Source organism: Rissa tridactyla, chromosome 2 (assembly GCF_028500815.1).
Source record: "Rissa tridactyla isolate bRisTri1 chromosome 2, bRisTri1.patW.cur.20221130, whole genome shotgun sequence".
NCBI classification, from domain to species: Eukaryota; Metazoa; Chordata; class Aves; order Charadriiformes; family Laridae; genus Rissa; species Rissa tridactyla.
Window position 1 is genome coordinate 131455217 of NC_071467.1, and position 27371 is coordinate 131482587.

Genomic DNA, 27371 nt, shown 5'->3' on the forward strand with positions numbered 1-27371 from the left:
AACTTCGCTGTTTTGCCCCGTTAGAGGGTTGGAAGCAGAGAAGCATAGAGGGGTCCCACCTGCAGGGAGGAGCTGATGGGACAGGTGACCCAAAACTGCCCAACATGGTATTCCATCCCAATGCATCACACTCAGTATAAAAGCTGAGAGCTCAAAGGGGCAAGGCTGCTCTGGCTCACTGTTTCTTCAGTGGCCGACGTCTGAGGAGGACCCTGTCTGTTCGTCTGCCTTTGATCCCGATCCCAGCATTCCTGACTCTAGTTCCGGAATTCAGCTCCTGTCCATCGCTGACTCCAGTCTGGGACTTTCCCTGTGCCTGCTGGTGACGCGATCGTCATCCTGGGAGCTGGATACGGTTTTGTACGTATTGTATACTTTTTTTCTTTAATTTTTATTATTCTATTATTATTTACTATTTTCATATCTATTATTATTTTCATTAGTTTAGTTCTTTTTCTAAACTCGTAAATCTCCTTATCTCTTCCTCCCCTCTCCAAGGAGGGGGGGGAGGTCCATCTGATTGGCCAATCCAGCCAAAACCAGGCCAGTTAGCTACGAAGTTCTTCCAGTGTGCAATCCTACTTAAATCAAATCAAAGAAACCCCTGTGACTGCTCTCTGCAAGTAGCAGCATTTGGAAATTTTCCCACAGAACACTATTAGTCCACTAGAATGAAGCGCCAATTCATCAAAAGAGAAACAATTCACGGAAATTAAATGCTTCTGCCAAATCTTACTGTGGAGCAGACATTTAGATGAAACCCCACCTGCCAAAGAGGACTGCAGTATAAATCTGCCTGCAGTCCAACCATCCTGGATCCCCTGCCAGGAGCCACAACTCCTAGTCAGCAGATTGTAGAGGGCCCAAAGACAACAGCTTTCTGGAATAGACGAGTGTCCGGGATACTACACAGTTTAAGAAGCCAAGTGCTCTAGGTGCTGGGCAGAAGAGGAATCCTGCTGGTCTAAGAGCCTGGCAGACTCAAGATTTTTGAATCCATGGAGAAGCCTGGATGGTAGGACTGACCTAGAGACCTGGTCTCTGAAAGCCCTGGCATTGTGACGGTTGGAAGCTGAGCTGATGCTTATCAGCTTCAGAGGTGCCCAGCCCTGAATCACGTAACACTGGGTCTAAATGACCCCATCCCAATTTACCAGTCGCTGAGGAAGCCAGCTCTCCAGAAGCACCAACATCCGTGAAACAGTAGTACGGCACCCGCCCCGCCAAACCTACAGAATTTCTATCGACCAGAGGTCAAAAATATAATTGCTTTGGAACCAGCACTTAAACCACATTGCAAAATGTGAACGTTTCACAGTTCCGATTGCCTCACAGGAGAGAAGCACTTGTCACGATGGACATGTAAGAAGCCATCATTTGACTGCTTGCTCTCATTACCCTGAATGCTTAACTCTCCCACACAGGAAGGAAATGCTTTCGGTCCTCTGCCAAGCATTAATCATGTAACTCTGTGCTCTCAAATTCTTCACTTGATACGCCTCACAGAATTTTTATTTTTATTTTTTTACATTGCTATTAAAGCCCCTGAATCTAGATTTGTGAAATTAGGATAACTCCTTCCGTATGCGACCCACCAAAGAAGAATAATCAACAAAAAGTTATGCATAGGACAGATTTAAGAGACAAGAGAACAGTAGTTCTAAGCGCACTCCCATTGACATATGGTAGACTACAATCAGAAACCCAGATGTAGTTACTTTACATATCCAAGCACCACTAAACTAGCATAATAGGAATGTCAAGGTACACTGAAAAAAACCACACTGCAGCAATCAAATAACTTGGCCAAAAAAAAAAAAAAAAGAATTTAAAGTAAAAATAACCAAATAATTACTGGAAAAGAAAGCTGTTTTCCCATGAATACCTGAAGACGAAACTACTTCTATAACGGTAAAACATCACTGACTATGACAATCTTCTAGTTAATAAGTAGAGCTAAAAATACTCTCTGTTGCAAGACATTGTGGAGTGCGCGTGTGAACACACCAGGTTCACCTCCCAGCTCTGCCACAGACCTTCTGCACCGCCTTTGGCCAACCCACCTTACCTGCTCCACTGCATCTCAGTTGTTAAAAGTAGAATAATATCCTCCAGCCTCCCATAAGCGGTATAAAGAAATTCCACTAATACCCCAAAGAGAATCCTGGCTTGGACAGAAACAGCAGTAAGAGCCCAAAGAATCTTTGCTGATGTTTTTTGATACTTACATGAATAAATATCTCGTAGTCTATGTAAGAATGCCATGAGTCTTCTTTTTGCGTCCTGGGGTCTCTCACCAAGACAGTTACAAATTCCTGCAAGTGCATAATAAAAATCAAGCAATTAATTTAAGAAGACAAAGGGAGCCTGAAAGACTCTCTTGATTGCTCTGCTTTTCCACAAACTACTGTGCTCAGATTAAAAGCCGAACTGCTGTTTTATTGAATTTTGCAACCCTATAAAAGGAGAAGCAAAAAGCAATGAATCATCTGAGCTACACCACATGTCCGGGAAATTCCTTGCCAAACTGCTAGCTGAAAAAGAATATTTCAGATTAAGTAATACTGTGAGAAGTCACACATGTTTCATGCATTGGAGATTTGGTGATTTCAGTAGCTACAAACCAAAAACCTAACATTCAAAGTCACGCATGTAAAACAGAACTAGGCAGGTATTTTAGGCTTTTCCCACCCTTGCAGTCAAAATTCACGATGAACGTGTTACAAACCTGCTTCATGTACCCAATACATACATATAGCATTTTATTCGCTCCTAAATTTCTTTTGCTATTGTACCTATGTTGGTTTTTTTAATCAAGTATTTATACCCATTGATTTCAGGGATCTGATGTAAGTGCTCGGTACCTCCACAAGGAGCTGAAGAACTGCCTTATCTCTATGCCCCAAATGAGTCGCTCCAGCACAGTGGAAAAGGAGAAGGAAAAGGAAAATACTGCTATTAATTGCCCTGGACACAGATTCAACACAGGGAATTCAAGGTCTCAAGCCTAGCATCCCGGATGCCGTATGGAAGGTGATTAATCTTCCTCTGCCACATACGCTTCCTGATACACCAGGAACTCAATCCACGGAGTACACCCAAGGATGCAGGACCTGGGCTCCGCTATCCCAGTCTGCCCATCAACCTGCCCAAGGAAGCAACACAGACACACTGCAGAGCGCAATTCCCCATTTTGGGGGCACAATGGTATACAGTATTTGTCATAGAAGTTGTCATATATAGTCTACTCCCTTTTAATTCCTACATTTATATAATTTAGAGGGATCCTGAAGGACTATGAGGCCTGTGGGCATCACTGCCATGTAACTGGGCATCACTAAGAGGAACTGGAACAGGCTGAAGAATTACATGCTTCCAAGTATCCTTAGCTAATGACCATGTGAAAACTTGTATCATGTTTAAAAAAAAAACAAAACCAAAGCAACAAAGCAAAAAAAAAAAAGGTAAATCTGTGAGTTCATACTGAGATGGAAAAGACCTCTTTAAAATACAAAGGTTGAAAGTGTGCCCAACTACCTGCTATTTCCCAAGGACATGAATAGGCTGCCCTACTTCAGTTGCTTAAATAAGCTACTCAGCCAAAGAGCTAACCCAACCACTTAAATAATGACTCAGTTAAAGAAAACCGCATCATTTTAAGCTGTAGGTATATTCCCCCCGAGAGGAAGGCACTGCACAAGATCTCCAGGCTCAGGAATCAGCTGTGGGAGGAATGACAGCATCTCTGGTTAAATAACACTCTATTTTAGTATGACTTTGCACAAATCAAGAAATCTTGAACTAGGAAGCTCTCAAAATGTGTCTCTCCATGCCCAAACCACAGATGTCAGAGAAGAAACCTTTCCTCTTCAGCCAAAGTCTTCTCTCTCACACACACACTTCAGCGTGCCACCAGCAACCTTCAACGGACCGACAGGAGAACAATGACAACCTTGGATGGAAAAGATTTTTATTTCTTTTTCCTGAACAGTCACACTGCACTGTGTACATGTCAGGGAGACACTCATGGTCTGGAATAAATCATTTACCACGCTGATTTCCAGGCGGCACTGCTTCAGGGATGGGGAGCTTGTGGCCTGATGGCTGGATACAGCCCACGGTTTCATGTCCCTTAGCCCAGCTCCTAGTCACAGGGGCGTTTTCTACATTATTGCCTGAAACCCTTCTGGGGGGTGTCACGAGCACGTCGCCCAAGAAACCCTGTTTGAGAGGCTCCCACCATCTCTGCTGCTTCTTTCCTCACCCAAGAGCACCAGAGGCCCGATTCTCCTCTGCAGCTTCTTAATCCCATGCCAACGTGGCACAAGAGGAACAAACGAACAGAGCTGCAATCGCTTGTACCACCTGAGGGTCATGCCTTTACTTCTACAAAAATGCTAGTGGGAGACACAAGGAAGTTACTCCCCCTCAAACAGCGTGCTGGTTTTTTTCCACCTGCCTCACCGTCTATCATATTTAGCATACATATATAGACACAGCAGACTTTTGGACCCACTATAACATCTTTTCATACCCATAGTCTTATCTTCTCCCAAGTTTTTGTCTTCCCCAGCCTCCTATTTCCCCTGTGTCCCACTCCTCCCCAGAGCTGCAATCACTTCTCCTACACATACTTGCTTTTCTCTCCTGAGCACTGAATGCATCAGTCCCGCAAGCTGGAAGAAGAGGAATTACACCAGGAAGCTTCAAATGGGACACATCTCTCTCCTACCCTGCAACTGCTGCAGCCCAGGAGTCACATCTGCTCATAACCTAACCTCAGTCCCCTTCCTCGCACCCACCGCCTCACTGGCTTCTCATCGTCCTTCCTCCTATCCAGGTTCCCCAAATGACTTCATTTCCAAATAACCTTCTATAACCCTCTGCTTTGTACAGAATCAAAATAATCTTCGAAGTAAAATGCTTCTTTCAACCCCCATTATACCAAAATATTACGATAAAGGGTTGCGTTAGCCACGCTAATCATCAAAATTTACCTTGCAAATCATCCCAGACCATGCTAATTTACCTTGCAAGTCATTCCAGATCATGTCATTTACAGCAAAAAAAAAAAAACATATACTTTTAATTTCCAATTACACAGTTACAGTTTCAATACTGAGCATAGTCAAGCACCCTTCAGACTCTACCTACAGAAGAAAGGAGACCTGCTCTGGCAGGTGGGTGTCCAGGCAGCACATCACCGAGCCCAGAGTGAAAACGATCTGCGGTACAGCAGAGCACCTCAGGAAACTACAGCCCTCACACGCAGTCAGGGTCAGCTCTGATTTGAAACACCGGGATTTCAGCAGAAGACTGGGTGGATTTTTGTTTTGTTGTTCCCCGTCCCCCCCCCCTTTATTTCCTTTGTTCTGAATTTGAGTTCAGAATGAAGCAAGATGAACGTTAAGCAACAAAAAAAAATTAAAAAAAAACCAAAAATGTACAGCCTTTCTCAACATCTATGGTTACTTCTTCTATAAACATCTTGAATCCTGGAAGCCCTAATCCCAATTCCCATTAAATTTTTTTTGCTGCTCTGGAACAGTGGCATTGCACACTTAGACCATCCCTTCTCTTTTGACCTTTAAGCCTTCTCCAGGATACAAGACCCCACTAGGACAACAATATTGATTTAATCAAAGCAGCCCTAACTGCCCAGTATAGATGCCAATAGACTGCCAGAAGAGGTGCTTATGCCTCCCCATCCCTATAAAAGTAGGCTTGTAAAGGCCAATATTCACATATAGGCTATGTTAAGGACCAAGAAGAGTTAGGTGGCAGAATATTTCTCTGGGGGACTGCTGTTGTATGCTCAGTCCACCTTGCGTTCACCATCAGAGTCGCCAGATTACAGCAGTTTTGGGTAAATAATTGCCCTTCTCCTCTGTATATACTCCCTTTACTCCCCTCGTCTTCCTACAAAAATTAGGATACCCTCAACAGATGTGTCTATCTTGCAGTAATGCACTGTTCACCTAGGGGAGGGGAAGCTGACCTCTTCCTCCCACAGCCCAGATGAAGGCTAACGTCACCTTTTGTCACAAGGCTGCGTTGCAGCCCAGCCGTACAACCAACCTGGGAAGCAGAGCCTGAAGACAGCCAAGGTTTCAGGGACTTTCTACTTTTGTCATCTGCAATCCTTTTCAGCGTGTCTTCTTCCCCTCCCACTCAGTTCTGCTTGTCTTTTCCAGAATAGCAGATCTAGTTATTATGCCACATTATATATACTTTTTCTTTTGGTATCGGTATGGGGTTTGTGGTTGGTTGGTTTTTTTAATTGAGGGGCACAATACATGCATGTCTATCATGCATTCAAAAATGACATGTTTCCTGTAACACTTCAGTGCAAAAAATTCTCTCAAAACCAGAAATGGCTGCTGACAGTTCAGAGTGTCCAAGCTTGGTCATGAAGGCCTGTTGCACTGGGAACAATACGGACTCAACAGAAAGCTGCTGGAGAAAGTGGCATCACCATTTATTCCTTCTCCCTGGAAACAGCTACATTCATAAGCAAAGCATTTCCTATCCAAACTGCTAGCACTGTAGCTTTGATATGAATCACAGTAGCCATGCTAGCCCTAACATCCCATGAAGAACCTCAAACCTGCACCCACAGTAGTCGTAACTGGTACAAAAAATGGTCATCACTACTTAACGAGCAGGAATCAGCAGAGCAGCTTCTCTGGCTGGATGTGCCTTTTAATTCCTGGCTAAAACATCTGTGATTTCTGTGCCAGCAACTTCAGGCACGGATGGCACCGGTGGCATTTTGCTACCCCATCCTCGAGGCTTGCAGCAGTCCAAGTAGTTAGGGTCACACAGAAATGACAAAATGGCCAAAGTGTCCCCCAAGCCCGGTTTACGGGGAGGCCGTAAGGGAGCCTCGTGGTTCCAGTTCCACGCAAAGAACAGGAGCGCTGACAGCAGAGGAAAAGGGCAGCACCGAGGTCATGTAGACACAAGCACTGAAAACTGAAACGTTCCCATTTGGATTTGCCTCAAAAGGAAGAATACACCATAAAAGCAGATAAAGCAAACACAAGAAGTCTTTTTCTTTTTTTTTTAATTTTTTTTTTTTTTTTTAATTTTTTCTTCCCCCCTCCTCCTTTCTCCTGTTGGAAATATTTCTGCACAATGCAATGGATTGCTCAGAGACAAGGATAAACTAAAAGCTCTACTACATAGAATTTGAGCACAAAAACTGTTTCTGAGAAGTCTCCTTTTAACCTTTTCCTATTAGGAAAATAGGAAATCTGACATGGAAACATCTATTTTTAATATGAGGAAAAAAATCTACCACAAGGAGGATGAATAAAAATAATCTCGCATTGGATGATTATTTGCATTACTCATTCCAGCTGCATTTTAACTCCAATGCCTGTGCCCAGGACCACAGCAGGTGATAACCTCATGCTCCACGGTGCCACTGTTACACATCTGATTAGTCAATAACCCCCAAAGAGTCATTTTCCGCAAAGCTGCTGAGAAAAATAGAGTTTCCCATCAGATTGCCTATTAGTAAAAGAATCAACCACAAAGGACGTGGGGCTTTTCACGCTGGGAGTGTCGGCATCTTCGCTCCACGCACGCTGAGTAGTAAGGCTGTTAAGAGACTAACAGCTGAGACAAAATAATTTGTTGAAACTTTTGATGTTCATTGGGACTGAGCAGAAGAGAACATGCAAGTGTGATTCTTGGGGTCCGTGCATCTGGTAATCAGAGTTCAGACCCAGCTCCAGCCATTACGTCCTACAAAAAACCTGAAGACTGATGGAGACAAGACCAAAATCCAAGTCCTCTCCTGTCTCAGTGTCTGAGCCCCTTATGCACAGAGTCACTTACTCTCCTTCTCTGTAATCCAATGAATATTTGATTCTTTCATCAAACTTTAACAGAAGGAACTGGCACTACATCACTCCAGAATATTCTCTAGCCTGGCAATTAAAAGCATGAAGAATGCAACCAATCTTTCCTGGTCCACGTGAACCTTAATGAAATTCAATCCACAACCACCAAAGTAGAATCCCTTTTTATTAAAGCTTAGACGTGACTTACTTGCTTTTCATGTTTTGGCGTCATCTTCACTGGTTTGTATTAAAATAAAAATCAACCTGAAAAAAAATAAAACAAAACAGACATCAGATTGGCATTTAGTAGTTAGCTGAAGGTCATTATCACTTTTGCTAGACGTTAGTAGACAGTGGAAAGAGTCAGGCTCAGTGCCATATATACCAGAAAATATGCTTGTGTTAACTATATCGACGAATTCATTCGTTTAAAAAAAAATAAAAACCCCATTTTAGAAACACCGTGTTAGTCCCCTGCCGCGGATATTTGTTGTACGTGACAGTGCAGTGATGCCTGTCCATGTCTGGAAATCAGAGCTTTTCTTTATTGCTCCGAGAGCTGCCCCAGGGCACCCTCTCAAGTGGTCCCTGCAGCCAGCATCCCCCGTGCTCAGTCACAGCCCCAGCGGTGCTGCCCCTGCCTCCCCCCCGGGCACAGGTCTGTGTGACTGCGACTGACGTCCAGGAGATGCTAAAACATCTGAGTCAGCGGAATCAAAAGCCCCTCTCAACCGTTTCTCCGAAACGGAGATAAGCAGAGAGACAAACTGTTTGGATCCTGCAGGATAGAGAAAACTCGGGCTACATTTCACAGCATCCACGGTTTTAAAAGCCTCCCTGTAGGGGAGTGTATAATTAGACCAAATCAAAACATCCCACCTATGTTTTAAACCTGGTTTTTCACTGGAAATCCTGGTAGTTCTTTTTAACTACCTCAGCAGCCCCATAAACCAGCGGGTTTGCTCAGGACAGGCACCCACAGAGGAAAAGCAGGGCAGCTTTGTTAATTTGCTAGCTTACATACACATTGCCTGCTCAAAAACAACCGCCATGGGAAAAGGATTTGCAATTTGCCTTCCCCCTTTACCTCCACCACACGCCACCCGGCCACTGCCAGCAAAGACCTACACGGACCCCCAGCCACAAAAACATCCTGCCGCTTCCTCAGCTTTTAAACATCAGTCTCCTCTTCCCAAAGGGAGAGGACCCAAGCAGGATCCCTCCTTCAAGATGCCCCTGCTTACTGCAGGGGGGTTGGACTAGATGACCTTTAAAGGTCCTTTCCAACCCAACACATTCTATGATTCACCCCAGGCGTACGACACCCCGTGGTCAGGGTGGAGCAGGAGAAGCTGAGCAAAACCCTCCCGTGCATCTCTCTGGGCTGGCACCTCGGCCTTGGAAAAAAAAGGTGGATTTTGCAGCTTTTTTCGGCAATCCTCGGCAGCTGTTGTCAGCAAAGCGTTCACACATGACTAGGAAAGACACATCGCTACCTTTTTGGAGGTGGTTTGCTAAGGTTTAGTGACACAGAGCTTGGAGCAGCTCTTGTTATTATACACCTATATATTTAGGTCAAGCCCAGCTAAGGACTCCTGGAAACCCCACCCCTGCCCAATGCCTCTTCGAAACACACCTAACTTCCAAATTACAACTCCACCTATTTTAATAAAAAAGAGCACAAAGATAACCACGCGTGTATTTCTTTGACCAGGAAATTATTTTGGAACAAACACATCTTTGACAAATTTCTACAGGATCAGTGATATCAAAAATAGGATACTCTGTCTCCAAGCAGAGATGTCCATACACGGGACTTCAGACATCCTGAACAGTGCCATCAGTACGGTTCCCATCTCCATCAAGATAAGGCCACCATTTCACTTCTGTAGCTAGGATAGCGCTGATAAAAGCATAGAGGAATATTGAAAAACACACTCCCAATAAATTTTCTTTTTTTTTTTTTACTTAATATATTCATGCCTGATGGGCATATACGCTCTGGGCTGAAGGTGCAGAAGACACCTCGGACGCTTCTTGCTGCAGGGGATCAGCAGCTCTGTAAGCTTGGGGGGGGGGGGGGGGAGGGCGGGCAAGAATTTGGCTCATCAGTTGTAACTGCTGCTAATATAGAGGTACCTTTGGAGCTTCCCTTTTGGGGGAGATAAATGGCTTTTACCTACCAGAGAGAGCGCAAGCCCACACCACTGAAAACACCGTGCAGGGCTTGGGCTGTTAGGATTCTGTCAGCTATCTGTCCCCATTGGGTGCAGTTGTAAGCCTATCTATATAGTTTTGGTGTTCCCCCCCCTCACTCCCTGCCTCATTCTGCTCTGGTTGAACGTGTTGTGTTTATTTTAAAAATGGCATTTCAATAATTTATTCCCCCCCCTCCCCCAGTTCTTCATTCTATCATATTCTGCAGCTTCTTTCTCTCCTCTCTTTTAACTGATTTAAAGTAAGAGATTATGCAAGCCCAAAATACCTCATTCCTGACGCTGCTGGTGAATGACAAGGCTGCAGTAACACATTGCATTTTGTCATCTGTTTTTCTAATGACCAAGTTACATGCTGGTGCAGGTTAGAAAGATCAGTTTAAACTCCAAACAGCCCTGGCAATTTTAAATATTTAATGACTAAAATGAATATTTCAGCACAAAAACCTGACCTAAAATATTTAAAATACATTGTTTTCTCATTAAGTAACTTAAAAAAAAAAACAACCAAAAAAACCCAAAAAAAACCCAAAACGAAATGCAAGCCCACCAAAACTACCTTTTCCACTGACTCCAGCAAGCCCAAGATCACCCCAGTCACCGCAGTGGCTGCAGCCACTTGCAAACATACTAAATGCAGTATTCCGTCTGGCAGAAAGACCTACATTTTGTGACTTCTTTAACACATGCAGAAGCCAGTGAAGCAGAACAGTTCAACTGTCTGCTTAAGAAGATGCCGTTTTATCTTTAGAAAAACCCTACCCAAAATACCGGTGACGGAGAAAAGCAGCCTTCAGAAGACAAACAGAAGGTTGCTGGTCTTTTTACTCTTAAAAAAAAAAAAATAAAATTCCATTGACAGAGAAGTGAACCAGTGCTGGGAAAAAGAATCAAAAAAGGCAGTGGTAGATCTGTAGTTTTGATAAGATGCTTTCTACTGAGACTAGGAAAAAGCCCCGTCGCTTTGATAATAGATCAGAAGCAGAACGAAAACTTACTCAGTCTGAAGACTTTTTTTTATTATTAGTTTCATATACTTAACATAACACCTGTTCCTTGCAGTACATGTTTCTGACAGTTCTTAATTGCATAACCAACAAAACCACCAGGGAACAGCTCCACAACTGCCAACAACAACAACCCAAAGCGAAAAGATTACGTAGGATGACTTGCCATACTTCCTGTAGCCTTAAAAAAAAAATTGGGGGGAGGAAACAACCAAATCCAAGTACTGCGGTGCTTTTCTTAGGCATAAGAGAAAAATACTATTAAGTACTATGTTTTATTTCATATTTCAGAGTTTATTTTATATTTTAACACCTAAATTGAAACAGATTATTTAACATTACTAGGAGTATATCTTTTTATCATGCAAATGGGCTGCTCTTAAAGGAGGAAGTAACTTCTCCCCTACATTCCCAAACTGAAAGATGAAAAGTCAAGCGGTATCACAGACAAAACCCATGACAACTTGCTGTAACAACAGCACAAACAAACACGAGCCCTCCCAGACACCCCACCAATCGCTGTGTTTAGTTGCACTGAAATTTGATGATTTCCCTCATTGCTGGGCAGTGGCCTACGCGATGTCCTTGTCTGCTCCAGGAGCACTCACAGATTCCACGTGGCCAGAGTTTCCCCTCAAGCAATAAAAGTTGATTTGCAGCTCAAGAATTATCCATGCACCCGCCTTTGGTCATTTCTAAACATACAGCTAAACAACCACCTTTGAGCTTTAATGGGGAAAGAGTGATTTATTTTTAGAGCTTAGTGATGATTGAAAGTCCTATCCAGTCACAAGCAAAGTCCTCAGCTGCACTTTCAAGGTTGTTCCCATCATCAGTATCAAATGAAACTTTCGTTCAGGTCTTCAATGTGACCAAGAGAGAGAGATCACAAACCTCTAAATACTTGAACGTCTTCCCTGCATTTTGTTTTGCTTACCTTAACACTTATTTAAAAAAAAAGTTATAAGAATTTTAATCTACAGCCTGTAGAAAGTTCAGCTGCATCAGTACACATAGTTCACTGATGCAGAACATGCCTCCATGCACCCGACCGCACCACGTTCCTGAAGGGCAAGCCATCCATATGGATTTGCAAGGAAAATACACATGCAGGGGGCAACTGCGGGAGAGGGACGATGTGAAGAATAGAGCTGTAGTAAAAGAAGATGCTAGATCTAGAGAGTTTAAAAAAAAAAAAAAGGACTATCATAAAATCAGTAATCCCATACTAGAACATAAGTAGTACTTAGATTTGGGATAGGATAATGCAAATTTTCTTTGGGGAGCATTTATTCTATTTGCAGGAGCCTCAGGTTCTAGACTAATTCTGAAAGGTCAGTCACTGGCAGGGAAAGTCACTGCTGGGGAAAGAGCATCTCCTGCAACTCCTGCACGGAGCAAAGGACCCAAGAGACACCTGTGCCACCGCTGCTGCAAGTGAGCAGGAAATGGAGGAGCTAAATCCCCACTGCGTACTAACTCACAGCTAGCAAGAAGCACGGATGAAGTATTATTACAGGTTGCAAATGAAAGGATTACAAGTGGCAGAAAGCAATGTTAACTTGTTTATGGAACAAAACTGCCTGAAATCATAAGACCAGCCATACTGTATATATCAATGGAATGGTCCATCTAGTCCAGTAGTGACTTAGAGGGTGACTCATACTGGAACTGCAGAGTATAAAAAACAGGCAACATTTTGAGCACTTATCCCCCAGTTTTGAAGAAAATAACGTGAAGACTATACATAGGTAGCATACATTTATACATATAAAACATACCATTCTGTGATGCCAAACTGACCACATCATAACATAGCCTGGCATTTACAGGAATTGGGTACATGGCCATCACGGAACTACTGCTCTTGTTGATAGGAAAAATCTTATTCAAATGCTGTTCCCCAAAGCAGGGACTTCCACTCAAGCCAGAGTAATTCAGCCTCAGTATAAACAGATGCCTTCTACATCACCTGGTCCACCTTAACACCTGAGGTCAGCAAATCACAATAAGGGTCTGCTCGTCAACAGTGAAAAAAAAATATGAAAGACATCAGCATTTTCGTCTAAGCTCTGCACAGCACTCAGGTGGTCTGCAGACTGCTCACTGAAGCCAACAAAATAAAGCACGCCTCAAGCAAATCCATCTCACTTTCCAGGCTCAAGGTACCCATGCCATCGGTGTTGTATTGCAGCAGCAGCAGAATTGCTTTGTTGCTGAGCAGGAAACAAGCACACCCTTTAAATTGCCTTTACAGGAACAAGAGCTTTCCAAACCACTGTCAGAATTCACACAACCCTTCCCTCCAACCACAGCGCTATGTAGAAACTCACTGCCAAAAATCATGCCTTTGCAGCTGCAGGTGATATTCTGACTTCAGCCACCACTGCCAAGATGCTTAGGTAACTACTCTCTTCCTACAGGATTTCACACCATTTGGTTGCTAAATGCTTGTTTATGGCCACCAGGTATAAGACATCTCCTCTATAAACACTCTGTTACCATTTTTCCCCCCAGTCAGCCATGCCCTTGTGTTGCAATCTTCCTAGCTATTAAAATCAGTTTTATCAAGAGAATGAATTTGGTCCATTTAAAAAAAAAAAACAAAAAACAAAAATACACAACACAAACCTATCAAAGAAATTTTCATTAATTTCAGAGAAACCTGAGAATCAAAAAATTAACCAAACATACAAACTCCCCTCTCCCCTCCACAATAAATACATTACTTGGATTACAGTGTCGGGTATGAATCACAGATTTCCAGTTACAGTGGTATTATACCACATTGGAATTGCCTCAAGTTAATACCATGTTGCAGGACAGCAGGATGACTCACAGGCCAAACCTCTTTGAAATCTCTAAAAGCCTAAAGATAAACAAGGAAGAAGTACTACGAAATCCATTCACAGTAGGAGAGAGGATCAGATAGGGGGTTTTTTGGGTTTCTTTTTGGTTTTTTTCCCCTCCAGTCTCAAATTGCAGATGTATACTCAACCAAAGGACTTCACGTATATTCTGCAGTTTCGGTGGGTTGCTGATGCCAGAGCAGCTATTACTTTGGTCTTCCTCGCATCAGAAAATACCAGTAAGGCTAACACTAGCAGCTTGGGCTTTTAGGCAATGGCTAGAAAACGGTAATTGTGGATCAAGACACTGAAAGAACAGTACATGCTGGTCTTCGTCATGGTAATTATTTATTACTCAGGGCTGACGCTTGCCACAGCTTCTGCAGACAACCTGGGGACCCCTCAAAAGTCTCACTCAGCTCTGGCTCCTGCGTTCTCCAGGCAGCCTGTCAAGCTGGTCTGCCACATGAGCCTGCTTTTGCTACTCTTTCCAAATATTACAGTGTATAATAGGTAGCTTAAACTACACTAAATGATTTCCTACCATGAATAATCGCAGGTTTTGTTGCTAGGGCATTTTCAGAAGGCTGACAAAGAGATGAGGCAGCCTTTAAAGGGAAGCACTGGTGACCTCCAAGGTGAAGTCCCAGTAAGCATGCTTGCTCCAGAGAACTTCTGAGATCCCTTGAGCTAGGAGAAACCAATTTCAGAAGCAGCAGCAACCTTAGCAATCTGGCAAATTCAATCACCTTTCAACTACAGCCGTACTCAACTTGGAAAATACTGGATAAGCACGAGACTTCTTACAGATACGTACACAAACAGGGCACACCACTGGCAGTAAAAATACATTTGAAAACAAAAGGGAAAGAAGCAAGTAACTTCCAGGCTAAAACCACTTGCTGACATAGTACCGAAGTACTCTCCAAGTCAAAGTTCTGTTCGGTCACAAAAGTGATGAGTGAAGACGCACATGTTGTGCGCGCACAAGCCATACGCAGATCTCATTAGATACACCAACGAGAGCCGGGAGTGCAAAAATCGCCCACAGACAGATAAGCCACCCCTAGATATTTTTATATGATGCCAGTTACACACAACACATCAGACAGCCGTTACTTTTACAAGGTGGATTACAAACCAAGAAGAAAGGATTTGTAAATAGAGACTTTAGTATCAGCATTTCAGAACACCGATTAAAATCCTAAGGAAAATCTTAAATGCTGCTTCTGAAGGAGAAGCATTTATGTTCAGAGGGTGTATGTTTTTCTTTCTTCCAAAACTTTGTGTTTCTTACAGGAATTGAGTATTTCATTGCATTAAATCAAATTAAGTTGCCCTAAAAACATGATCTTCCCCAAGGTATCTCTCTGCAATAAATAACTTTTACTTATCACGGGAAGAGAAGGGCTGATGGCAGCTGCATCTCTACTGCTGAGTAAGCACAGCAAAAGTCAGCAAATGCCGTGCAGCCTTATTGCACCATTTCTCTCTCAGTCTCTCAAATGCAGAGGCTGACATCACCCGACCCTTTCCTTCCCAACTCACCCCCTGCCAACATTTCAAGTCACATGCCAGAAATTTCTCATTTTTATTTTTTTTTGCTCATTTCAAACTCTTTCAATTTATGATACGATTTTTCTCTGCTGCTTGAATTGCCGTTACTTAGCACTGCGCGGTTTAGCTTGGCTTTCTTCCTGCTGCGGATTTCCTTATTCTACCCAAAACAGCTATTTTTGGTGACGTGCCACCTGGTCCCATCTAGGAAGCACTGGTGCTTGGTCTTGTACCGAGAGGGGAAAGTGAAGCAAAAGAGATAGTCTTGGCCATAACCACAGAATTAGAAGTCCCAGTCTCATGATGTGCATCTGAGGAGATGGCTGGGAAAGACCGAGCACCGATACAGTCAAAAATGAAATGAATAGTTAAGTAATAATGTCCTGAGACAGATCGATCCTCAACAGTCTCTATAACTGCACCTCAAACAGTGCGGAAGACAGAAAATACTGCAGTCAACACAGCGCGCTCACCAAGCGTTTTCATAGAATACCAGGTTGGAAGCGACCTCAAGGATCATCTGGTCCATCCTATCCTGGCAAAGGCACAGTGCAGACAAGACGGCCCTGCACCCTGTCCAGATGAATCTTAAAAGTGTCCAGTAATGGTAAATCCACCACTTCCCTGGGGAGATTAGTCCAATGGCTGATTGTTCTCGTTGTGAAAAGTTTTTCTCTTGTGCCCAGAGTTTCCCCAGGAGCAACTTGTACCCACTGCCCCTTGTCTTTTCCATGTGACTCCTTGTAAAAATGGAGTCTCCATCTTCTTTGAAGCCACTCTTTAAATACTGAACATGGTGATAAGGTCTCCCCTAAGCCTTCTTTTCTCAAGGCTGAACAAACTCAAAACCCCATTTTGATCAACTCTGTTCAAACTGAGTCGTGTTTCTTGGGTCTTTTAAGTTGACCAAGCCCATGAGGGATCATTACAATGGTCCAGCTGGATCAGGTGTCCAGTCCAGTCTCTCACACAAAGGCAATTCACTCTTCAGGTTCTCTTCCCCTGAAGAATGCATCAGATTTCCCATCATTACTACAACATGTTAATCTGTGTAGCTGCACCCATATGTTGGACTAGTTCATGACTTGCATCTATCAACAGCTTAATTACCATTTAAGAAGGCATTAACAGTGAATTCAACTGGGCAGCTTGCTTGTTCAACAGGCTTTGTTCTCTTTCTGAGCTTGCCTGTGACAGCGGCATGAAAACAATATTTTGGAAGTAAATAGCTTCTAAATTAAAGCAGACAATTCTGAGAAACAAACAGCATTTGGCAGGAGGAACTTTCCATGAGACTGACCAATAAGACAATCAGACTGAAAATCAGTGATTTATCCATATCCCTTGGATTTTCTACTTCTCGTTTCTTTTGTGCTCACTAAATGTTAAGATGTGATTTTGGTTACTTTCACTCCAATTATGGACCCCCACTGCTGCACCATAACTTCATAAGACTGGCATCAGTCCTTGGCCAACTCTCAGCACAGGAGGTAGTTTGCTGGTATGGAAAACTCCTTTCAGAAGTTGTGAGAGAACAGCAGGAGATGTGACAAACACACAAAAATGCGAGGAAGAAAAGAAAAGCAGCACTTGGGTTTGACTGCTCTGCCCTCACAGCCAAGTCAAAAGAGTCGCCGGCCAGCCTGGAACAAACACTGGCTCAAGGTCAAGCAGTAAGAGGAGCTAAAGTAGAAAACTTCATGCCTGCAGGACAAATACAGCCCACAGCTCGCTTTCCTAGTGCCCAAACCCACGTGATATTTTTCCAACAATGAATTCAAGAAGACCACTAAGTGGCCTGAAGAACTATTTCTAACTTCAGCAGGAGAAAGACTTCCCACTCACGGAGCAGGCCTAATGAACAGAATGCACAGATTTAAATTCATTATAAACCTGGTCAGTTCACATTGTATTACAAGCCTATAGGAAAACAATGGACCGAGATGAAACTGGTTTGTGTTGTTTAAATAAGGCTTATTGCAGGTTTACTTAAATGTTTACTTGAGGCAAAAAAAAAAAAGCACAATGCAGTCTTTAAACAGAATGTCAACTTGCATAGCCACGCCTTTAGCTAAACCAGTTGAAACCTACACATTATATATGGATGTATTTGAAATCCTACTTTGTGGTCCTACAGGCAAATCCATAATAAATGTCTATCATTTGTCTGCTGGGACCTGACAACCACCAAGAGATGTTCTCCAGCTCTACCATTTTGCAGATACACAACGATGCTGCAGGGACAATGGCTTTCCAGCCCAGGGCTACACACCCATCTCAGAACCAAACTGCAATCAAGGCAACACAGAGAAATGAGCATCCCAGGTGAGGCAGGAGCAGAAGGTACCAGTTACCGCACATCCCCAGCGGCTGGAAACCCACAGAAGAAAGCCTCACTGCCGGCATCCAGCCTACGTGGTCACTGCCAGTAACTTTTCTGCAGAACTGATGCAATTGGGTTTCTATAGCCAATGGGGATGGAAGCAACCATTACTGGCAATGTGTTCCACTTTATAGGTGAGTTTCAAATCCTACAGCACTTTATATACAGGCAACTGCTTTACATACTTGGAAAGCACTCTATAAACATAGTGTTGTCCTTGACATGGTCTGTTTTATTGGTCTAGCAGGAGAACAGGAAGGAGAATGGTTGTCATCTTGCCCCAAAACAACACAGTTTTTGGAGCTGTAAGAGCTAGCTATTAACTGACTGCTGAAAACCAGAATTTTATCTGTATTAAAGAAAGAATAAGGCTGTTTGAGGTCTGAAAGTTATCTAGTCTAGCTGAGCTTATGGGGAAAAGACAGTGCTCCTTAGAATTAAGCTTTACTAGAAGTCTAGTCAATGGGTAATCATTTACACCAAACCAAATTATTTTCCGCACTGCCAACAGACATATTTCAGATGCCTAGGACAAGTCAATTACCACCCAAGGTTAGAGGGACAGAAGCTCTAGTGATCCTCAGGTGGACAAAAGTAATTCTGCAGTGTTCAGAAACACACTAGCGGTCATCACTATCATGGTCCAAGAGCAAGGCAAGACAGTGCTGTAAGCAGAGATGGTGCCTTTTATGACAGATTACAAGTATAGTTGAGAAAAGAAATGAGCTCTCAGGTTCACAAGCCCTTCTTCAATGAACTTCAGGGGCTGTACATCCCAAAGCTGTATTTTTTTCCAAGAAGACTCGTTACTCTTATTAAAAGATATTTAACATGCAAAACTTGCCTTGGAAAGAGATCTCTCGCTCTGAAGAGCCTAGAGGGATTGGAAGAATCATTGCTTATACCCATTTCCTACAGTACAGCATACTATTTTTCAAACCTTGTATTTAAATTCAAATATATAATGGCAAAAAGAAGGTAAAAATCTGTATGTTGACTGAAGCCTGAGGAGTACCTTTATGTTTTCTTAAAAATAGTCCACAGTACTCCAAATTCTCTTTACAGTTACCTTGCATTAGTTAGAAGGCTTGGTGCAGGTACTGAAGGGTAGCTTTCCCGAGAAAGTCAAGATGCCTCCTTTGCAAACTGACCTGAACCATTAACACCTACTTACCGGGGTTTGCATTAAATCCCTGCGATTCATCTGTGCAAAGCTCACTGGGAGACCCCAGCTGGGGGAGAATCTTGCATCTCTACTTTAAGATTTAGCCTTGGACTACACATCTAGTCTAGACAACCTTTTCCTGGCCAGCAGGTCAATCAGATCTTCCTTCCAAATCTACCTGCAACGATGAGTGAAATAGCAGTCAGGAAGCTTCCTTGCAGACAAGCAGATTAGGAAGGCTTCGTTTCTGTGCAAGTAATTATGCATTTCAAACAGTTCTTCATAAAATCCCCAAGGGGACATTCTGGCTACAAACCCGCTCTAATTCTTGGATCTTACTGCCCAAACCAAATTTCGTGCCCTGAGAGGTGGAGGGACTGTTTAAGCCAGCCACCTGGCCGCCCTCCCCATCACCTTCACAGGAACACCCACCTTCATCTCCCCCAGAGACAGGGAGACAAGGGGTTTTATCTCATCTGGAATGAGTGATTTGCCTTCCTGTCACCCCAACAACCCTTTTGATTCAACTCCAAATAGTCACACCTCAACCAGTCTTCACCCTGAGCAGACAGACGTTACGAATGCTACGTAGTCATGAGTTCTTGGGGAGCAGACCAACTGGTGTCACAGCTATTAAACGCTGGTCTGGTTGTTTCACATGTCTGAAGACATGTGAGGGTATTCTTGGGCCATGTTCCCCTACGCCATGAAAAACAAGGCTACTACATTTAGCTGTTCTCAAAGCAAGCATGATTGCAATGACACGCTGCGCCAATGTGACTATTTATACATGTGAATGCCCAGCATGTCATAGGCTCTGGCATTATCAAAATGCCCTCCAGTGCCCGAGACTCACAGCTATTTCCCTTCTCCCTGTAAACACTCTACTTACCACCCTGCCTTTTCATGCCTCATTAATAGAAATTCATTTCTTATGGGAAAAGGCACATCACTCTTGGGAAAACAAAGCCTTCCCCCTCTGGGGAGACAGCTGAAGATCTCATTAAAACGGATACTGAAGTTATGACTAATTTAAAACCACACATCACCATTATGCAATTAAACCAATGATGCTATTAGAAGGCACAAAGTTATAACCCGGTGACTGTTGTACACATGGAGCAAGGTAGGTGAGCAGATAGGGCTTCCCTGAGGGAAAGGTGGGGCAGGAACCTGAACTTGAAGGATGTGTTGGCAGCGCACACACACACACGGAGGTCAGGGCATATTACTCATTGTCAGCTTCAAAGTAAAACAGATGCTTTGTTGCAGGAGCAACACATCCATTTTGCTTTGAGGCATGGCATACCTATAAGTGAGTTTATCCTCATAGACAACTCTGGTAGAGAGGAAAGGGAGAGGAAGAAGTAATTTTCTTAAGCCACAAATCCTTTAAATACCAAGAAACATTAAAGCAGGCGTGGAAAGCAAATGGCATTCTCCCTCTTTTTTTTTTTTTTTTTTTTTTTTTTTTTTTTTTACAGTCAAGAGTTACTGGAGAGAAGATCCATAACAAAGACATCATTGGTTTATTTGTTTTTAAACAAATGTAACTCAATGGTATGCATCCTCCTGAACAACTCTGTGGCAACCAACAACGTCAATCACGTGAAGATGCTGGAGCTTTCAAACTGATCAACTCCTTCCTCTTGGGCCAGGCCCATAGGTTGATGATGAGTTGTAAAGGCTTTTGCAGGGTTCATGTGTATCGATCAATTCCTGTGGTACTGGGAGACATTTTGAAATAACTCCTGCTGCAGCACCAACAAGGCAGCATGTATATAATATTCCCAACAAAGTCCAAAAGGAAACTGGTTTCTGGTCCCAGAAGCCCCAAAGGCATTTAAGGATTCTATGAAGACATATCACTAATTAGACCTCAAGAAGAGAAATACTATTTTGAAGTTCTCCAAGTCAGAAGAGGATCATTGGAGGAATACAGTGGGAAATGCAGGACCATCTGCAATTATATTATTGGATTACGTTTTGCTAAATCTCCCACTGATCCTATCCTGAAGAAATCTGGACAAATAGGATTCAGATAGCTAAACATAAGCATTCAGTGTCTTTGTGGATGCTCGCAAGGTGTCCTACTTACTCTGCAACTGCTGCCCAAGAAGAAGGTGGATCAACTGTAGGTCATGTGTCATGATGCCAACCTCATACAGATGTCCTGGATCCCCTTGGACAGCCCCCTTGACAGGCACTGGTCACCCGCATCCAGGGAACCAACGCACGCCCAAGCTGTACTGCACAGAGATTTAGCAACGAATGCTACAAATAAACAGATCTAGAGCCAAAATACGATGCCTCAGACTTGCGCATGTAGTTCCCTGTAGTCAACAGGCAGCTACAGCATGATTTGCTTCTCTGTCCCAAGAGTTATCCTGCCAAGAAGCCAAGAAATTCCTGTAGGACACATAGCTGCCTGTCCCTCTTAGTATTTTTAGTATCAGAAGAACAAAAAAGGTTTTTTTTTTGAGATAATAAAAAGATACAAACATTTAACAAGGAAAAAGAAAAAAAAAAATCACAATATCTTAAATTAATCAGATCTTTTCTACTTCTCTACTTACAAAAGCCAAAAGCGTACTAGATACCAGATGCATGGAAATAAGATCCACATGATACATTGCAGAGATATGATACACCTAATTTGTCACCTGTCCCGTCCTACCTACTCACTCCCAGGAAGCAAGGAACACCTCCAGCAGTCCAGGCTGCCAAGCAAATGCTCGCAACCTTTTTACTTTGGGATTTATTGTTGGGCGTTTTTTTGTTTTGGTTTTTTTTTTTTTTTTTTTTTTTTTTTAAAATCAGCCTGCCAGATAAGTGTTTCCTTCTTTCCTGTGGAGAAGTTAAAAAAATTGTATTAGAAGAGCAGAGAAAGGTTCTGTTGCCTGAAATGATGGAACAAAAATTGATTAACATAGTGCTTCAAGACTGATTCAGCCCTTTACAGCCAGAAGGGCCCAACTTCTGTATCAATATTCTCGACAGCATCTTTCGCTCCCCAGTACCAGGGAGAGGGGAACACCACACTGAAGCACGTTTGGTACCAGCAGGTGCAGCCCCTCGGGCCAAAGGGAGCACTGCTCCCCACCGAGGGGATGGAGGGGAGCACCAAGGAGAGGTGCTCTAGGGTAACTTACCTAGGAACAGATGCAGGAAGCTTCAAATTACTGACTGCCACGACCCTCTCTGGGTGGGAAAAGCTATTTTATAAAAGATTCACGTGCAGCAGCAGCAGTATGAGCTCTGCAAAAAAAATTCTGGGAATGTAGCCTTCACCCTTAGGATGCTCTGGTCCTCATCCGTTCATTGCTCCTACCCTACATCAGTCACATCACCCGTCCTGGCAAGATGGTGGCGGTTTGCCCAGAGATGCCACATCACAACATGTTTACCAACTGCTGGCTTGATTTAATGCTCCACCTCCTCTTACGCCTGAGAATTACTCAGCTTAACCCAAATCCCCAGCACGTTTTGCTCCGTGCGGTACTGTGCTCAGGAAGGGAAATCCCGGGACACTCGGAGCCTGCAGCACAGCATGGCTCATGTCCGACCCGCGATGCATCTACACTAAAAGCATGGCAGCAAGCACAGAGGTAGCTTAAGCAGCTACAGCAGGGCTGGTGAAAGGTGCTGCCTTGAGAATAGCTGTTCTTCAGGAGCCAAGGTGGAAAAACACGTCCGAAAACAACTCCGAAACGTATGAAAAGATGATAGGGTTTGAAGGGTAAAGGCAGTGTTTACCCAGCTCTGCCTGCAAGGCAGGGAACGAGGGAAAACCAGAGAAGTGGAAGTCCATTCAGATAGGATCTGGGTGATACTTCATGAAACACAGCAACACAGAGTTGGGATGCTACTCCAGCTTTCTACACGGCTACCCCTGACTGACTGTACCATAAACATATCTTGAAAGAAAAAAAGGAAAAAAACAAAGCAAACAAAACAAAACAAACCCCCCCACCAAACCTGCATCATGCAAATAAATTACTGTCTTTTTCAAATATAAAAACTATTGCAGCAGATTCAATCACAAAACAGCTAATTTTAGGAAAGAGCACCTGCAAGCAGGCAACTGCTGTTTGTTTTGCAATGGTATTAGAAGCACAAATCCTTAATCCCAGTAGCTCAGCTGATAGCAGTTAACCGCAGTTAAAGTACAGAGACATAAATGAAAGAGGAACCATGACACCAATATAATTTATAATGGATTTGACATTTACATGAACATTTGAAGGTACTTGATTAAGCAATTATTTCTGTCTATGTTCACAAATAGCGCCTCTAGGACCAAGAACTGCCTTTTTGCCTATATTTGCACAGCTCCTACCATGGGGCAAAAGTAACTGGATGAGGCTTCTAGGTGCAACTGGTTTTTAATTACACTATATCATTGGAGTGATTATGCTGTTAGGACCTTCGCAATAATATTTTTCAGAATGTTTTTCTACTTTAAAAAAAACTTAAATGTAATTATTTTGCAAATAAAATTTAAAATTATAGTAATCAAAGCTTACATGTGTTATAAGACCTTAAAAGTATGTGAATATGGGCATGGTGCACCAATGCAAGTTCTTTAAATTGAAATCCATTATAATGTAAATACTTCTTAGATTCAATATAAAATACACATAAGAACCAAGACACCTCTGAATTTCAAGTCAAGCATTATAAACATAGCATAATACCCTAGGCTGAAGTAGGCATAAATACTATTCTCATCTTCTACACAAAGAAAACATCAGTATTTCCATTTTTCTAAAGGAAGTCCAGTTTGTGTTGTTCAGGAAAGCTCTGCCTTGCATTACTTTTGGTTTCAGTTTTCCCTAGCAGGAATAGGAAGCCCATCCTCTTCACTTGAGCTACTTCCTGTCAACGTGAGAAGCAGAGTGGAAAATTAAAACCCAAACTGCTGTTTTCCCTGGGCAATGGGTGATATGGGCATGTGCCAGGTGGGACCTCCAAAGAGGCCTCCGAAGGCACCCGAGCTGGCCAGACCTCGATCCTCAGCGGCCTGGCTCCACACATCCGCCTGCCTTTACCTTCTCACCACCGCTTGCAGAATTAGGCAATATTTACCTAAAATTGCCACATCCTGGAAGGAAGGGGCTGTGGGAACACCCAGCCCACCGGGCTGATCCGATGGCGACTGTGTGTCTCCACGGGGCGATCCCAGCAGGTGGGTACCAGACGAGAAGCTAAGACGGGCGTTTCGAGGAAGAGCACGGGCAGCTGCCTGCATCCCTCTCTGCCTAAATCCAGTCTGCAGCCCGAGGCAACGCCAGCAACACAATCACTGCAGCTTTCCTTTGGTTTATAAATCAATTAGTTTTAAGCACATAGTGTGTTTTCATACGGTTTCCTCATATGCAGGCCCAAAATGCTCAGGCTGCTTAATTTAAATAACACATTTAAAAATTAATTTTAAAATAATTAATCAATTTTAAAGTAATTAATGAATTTAAAAATACTAATAAGGCAGCCTCCTGGCTAACAAAAGAGGCCAAGTGTAATGTATTTAGAGGCATAATTTTATATCAGATACATTATATGATATGCATTATATATTTATATATTATACACAATGATATGCATGATTATATAGTGTATATAGGTAATAACATGTTGTACACAGATGCAGAGCTTTCGCATATGCATAGAAAGGTCACCGTTGCCAAAGGTGACGGGACCTGCTTCAACAAAACAAAAAGCCTTCGTTCAAAACACGATTAGTAATTATTTAAACCCAAGCTTCTCACCGCCCGGCGTTAATCATTACCAAGGGCCGTCCTTTACACGGCTGTAAATCCCAGCGGAGACCAGGGGGATAAAGACACTTTAAAAGGCAGGGAGGAATGCTGATGCCGGCAGCTCCGCACTGGGTCTCGCTGCTCGTACGAGCCGCTACCCTAAACCCCGGGTTACCTTACCGAGCTCACGCACCGTCACCCAGAGGAGGGCGGCCCCACGCCCGCCCACCCGCCCGCGCCGCCGGTTGCAGACAACACGCACACAGCCCGGGTAACCCCGCCACGGGCGACCGGTGGGCAGTGCCCGGGCCGGGCCGGGCCAAGCCGGGCTCCCGCCGCCGCGTCCCCACTTACCGCCCGCTGCTGCTGCTGCTGCTGCTGCTGCCGCCGCCGCGCGCAACCCCCACGCCGCTCTCGCCGTCGCCCATAGGCCGGGAGGAGGCGGTGCGTCACCAGCGGTGGGCGGGGTCACACCCCTCGCCCCGCCCGCCGCCGCCTCCGCCCCGCCCGCCGCCCCCCGCCGCGCGCCGGGTGCCCGGGAGACCCAGGGTGCGGGGAGGGGTAAAGGGAGGCGGTACCGAGGGGGAAGCGGGGGGGATCGGCGGTGAGGTGGGGCTGGGGGGAGTGCCTCGGCCAGAGCCGGGCCTTTCCGCGGGGTCCCGGGTGATTTTCCCGGCGGCTGCTTCGTTTTTAAGCCCCGTGTTTTCACTCCGCCTGAACGCTGGAAACCCGGCGGTGCGAAGAACGGCTTTCCTCCAAAAAAAAAAAGAGTTGTTTTTAGGAGGCTTTTAGTTAAGGGGAAAACCGGGGGAAAAAAAGAGAGAAATTAAGAATGATAAATCCAATTAATTAATTAATTAGATTTTTAATTATTATTTTTAAATAATTTTTAGAATTTTTTTTTTTTTTTTTTTAAATAGAATCTCTCCTGAAGGCTTATTTTCAGCTTTACTTGATTTCTCAGGCACTCAAAATACTACTCTTTTTTCTTCCTTACTGTTTTATTTATTTATTTAATTTATTTTATTTTACCTACATCACACCTTTGATCGCTAGATGTTAAAGTTCCAGGAGGGATTTGCAACACATGATCAACATTGTGGGTCAGCGCTTGGGGCTGATCTTAGAAATAGCATGGTAACTTTTTACGCCATATCTCTGGAACCTCAGATTCCTGGGTTTTTGGAATCTGGCCTCTGAAAAGGAACTTAACGAGCTCGGGGAAACCATTTGTCTGTGAGAATGCTTGTCTCTTGCTGCAGAGGCTGTTCTTGTGTGCTGGAATTGTTCTAAGAGGAATAAATAAAAGCGCTTTAGGAAATATCCACTAATGAGAGTGGAAGGAAAAGAGTTAATTTTCTCTTACAAGAAGTAGTAAGGGTTTCTGCTTCTGAAGACCTTGAATGATCTGTACTTATCTATGTACTGGTAAAGAATCACTAAAGAATCTGAGCAACTTCTATTTTAAAAAAGAGGAATCATTTGAATACTATTATACGTATTTACTTCATTTCTTAATACTGAAAAGCTTAGAATCTTTTCTTTTCTTCATCTTCTTATGCAAATAATGGGATGATTTTCCATACAAGATATTAAAATATGAAGGAAGTTCTGGGATAAAAATTCTGCTAAAAGAAAATAATAATTATTAGTTTGTCTTGAGTACCCCAAAACCTTCATCTGATAAGAGCCCTTAAGCAAAACTCTACAGAGACCTGTAGAGATCAATACGAACAACAACTTATTCGTAATGACAAGAGTACAGAGAATTACAGGCCTGTTACACAAGGTGTCTGCATCAGCCTTTTTCCCAAAAGATTTGCCACTTTTGGCAATGGTGGTTCAGCGTCACCGGCAGCGGAGACCCCGTGTGAGCGCAGACAGGGCTCCAAGCGGCTGCTGGCATCTGGCCTGTAAAGTTGTATAGAGACCGTTTTTGTGGTAGGATGGTGAAAGCACCGAGGCTGGGCATCAATTTTTTTGCTATTTTCGTCAGATCCTGTGCTCTGAGCAACCACCCCGTCCGAGAAACGATTCACAAAGAAAGGCCAGTGTAGAAAAGACCAGAGTGAGAAAGGAAGAACGAGGCTCACCAGCAATTAAATAGTTCTCCGTGGGATTGTTAATATAAACTCGTTTTCAGAAATCAGATCTCTAGCATAATAAAAATTATTATCAATGAGATTTATACATCTCTCTCAGTTATCTCTGCATAAATGTGAAATCATGCTACCTCTAAGCCACACAATTTAGCCAGCAAAACATCATTACCAGATATAGTTAAATTTAGCAAACAGAGGCTGTGTAGGTGAGTGTTCTTAATGAGAAAGGAAAGAACAACTATGGCAGGGGATGATTTTTTGTTTCAGAGAAGGTCTGTTCAAACTTGAAAACTGCTTGTTTATAGGATTTAAACCCTTAATTTGTTTTCCAGGCTTTTTTTGTTCTGTCCCACTTCAGTTTCCTTCTGAATTACCTCCTTCTATAAAGACACCACGTGCAAATATTTTCCAGGAAAGAGTGGAGGCTGGAAGACATTGGACCTTACTAAGATGACTGTTTGCGGTGAGCAGCAGAACAAACAT

The 27371-nt window shown here is 43.4% G+C and overlaps 1 protein-coding gene across 3 annotated transcripts in view; it reads right to left on the reverse strand.

Moving 5' to 3' along the window:
- SNX10 (sorting nexin 10) overlaps positions 1-25172 on the reverse strand; it is a 36018-nt gene extending 10846 nt beyond the window's left edge. Inside the window, exons 1-4 of one of the 3 annotated variants that reach the window (XM_054191968.1) lie at positions 24816-24979; positions 24116-24343; positions 8059-8114; positions 2229-2315 (exon numbers count right to left, since the gene is read on the reverse strand). In XM_054191968.1, the coding sequence (XP_054047943.1) occupies positions 2229-2315; positions 8059-8082 (111 nt within the window). In that variant the 5' untranslated portion in view covers positions 8083-8114; positions 24116-24343; positions 24816-24979. Of the gene's footprint in view, positions 1-2228; positions 2316-8058; positions 8115-24115; positions 24980-25140 lie in introns of those variants that run through there. The other 2 variants (XM_054191969.1, XM_054191967.1) reach the window with 2 other exon arrangements.
- Between the last annotated feature and the right edge of the window lie 2199 nt (positions 25173-27371).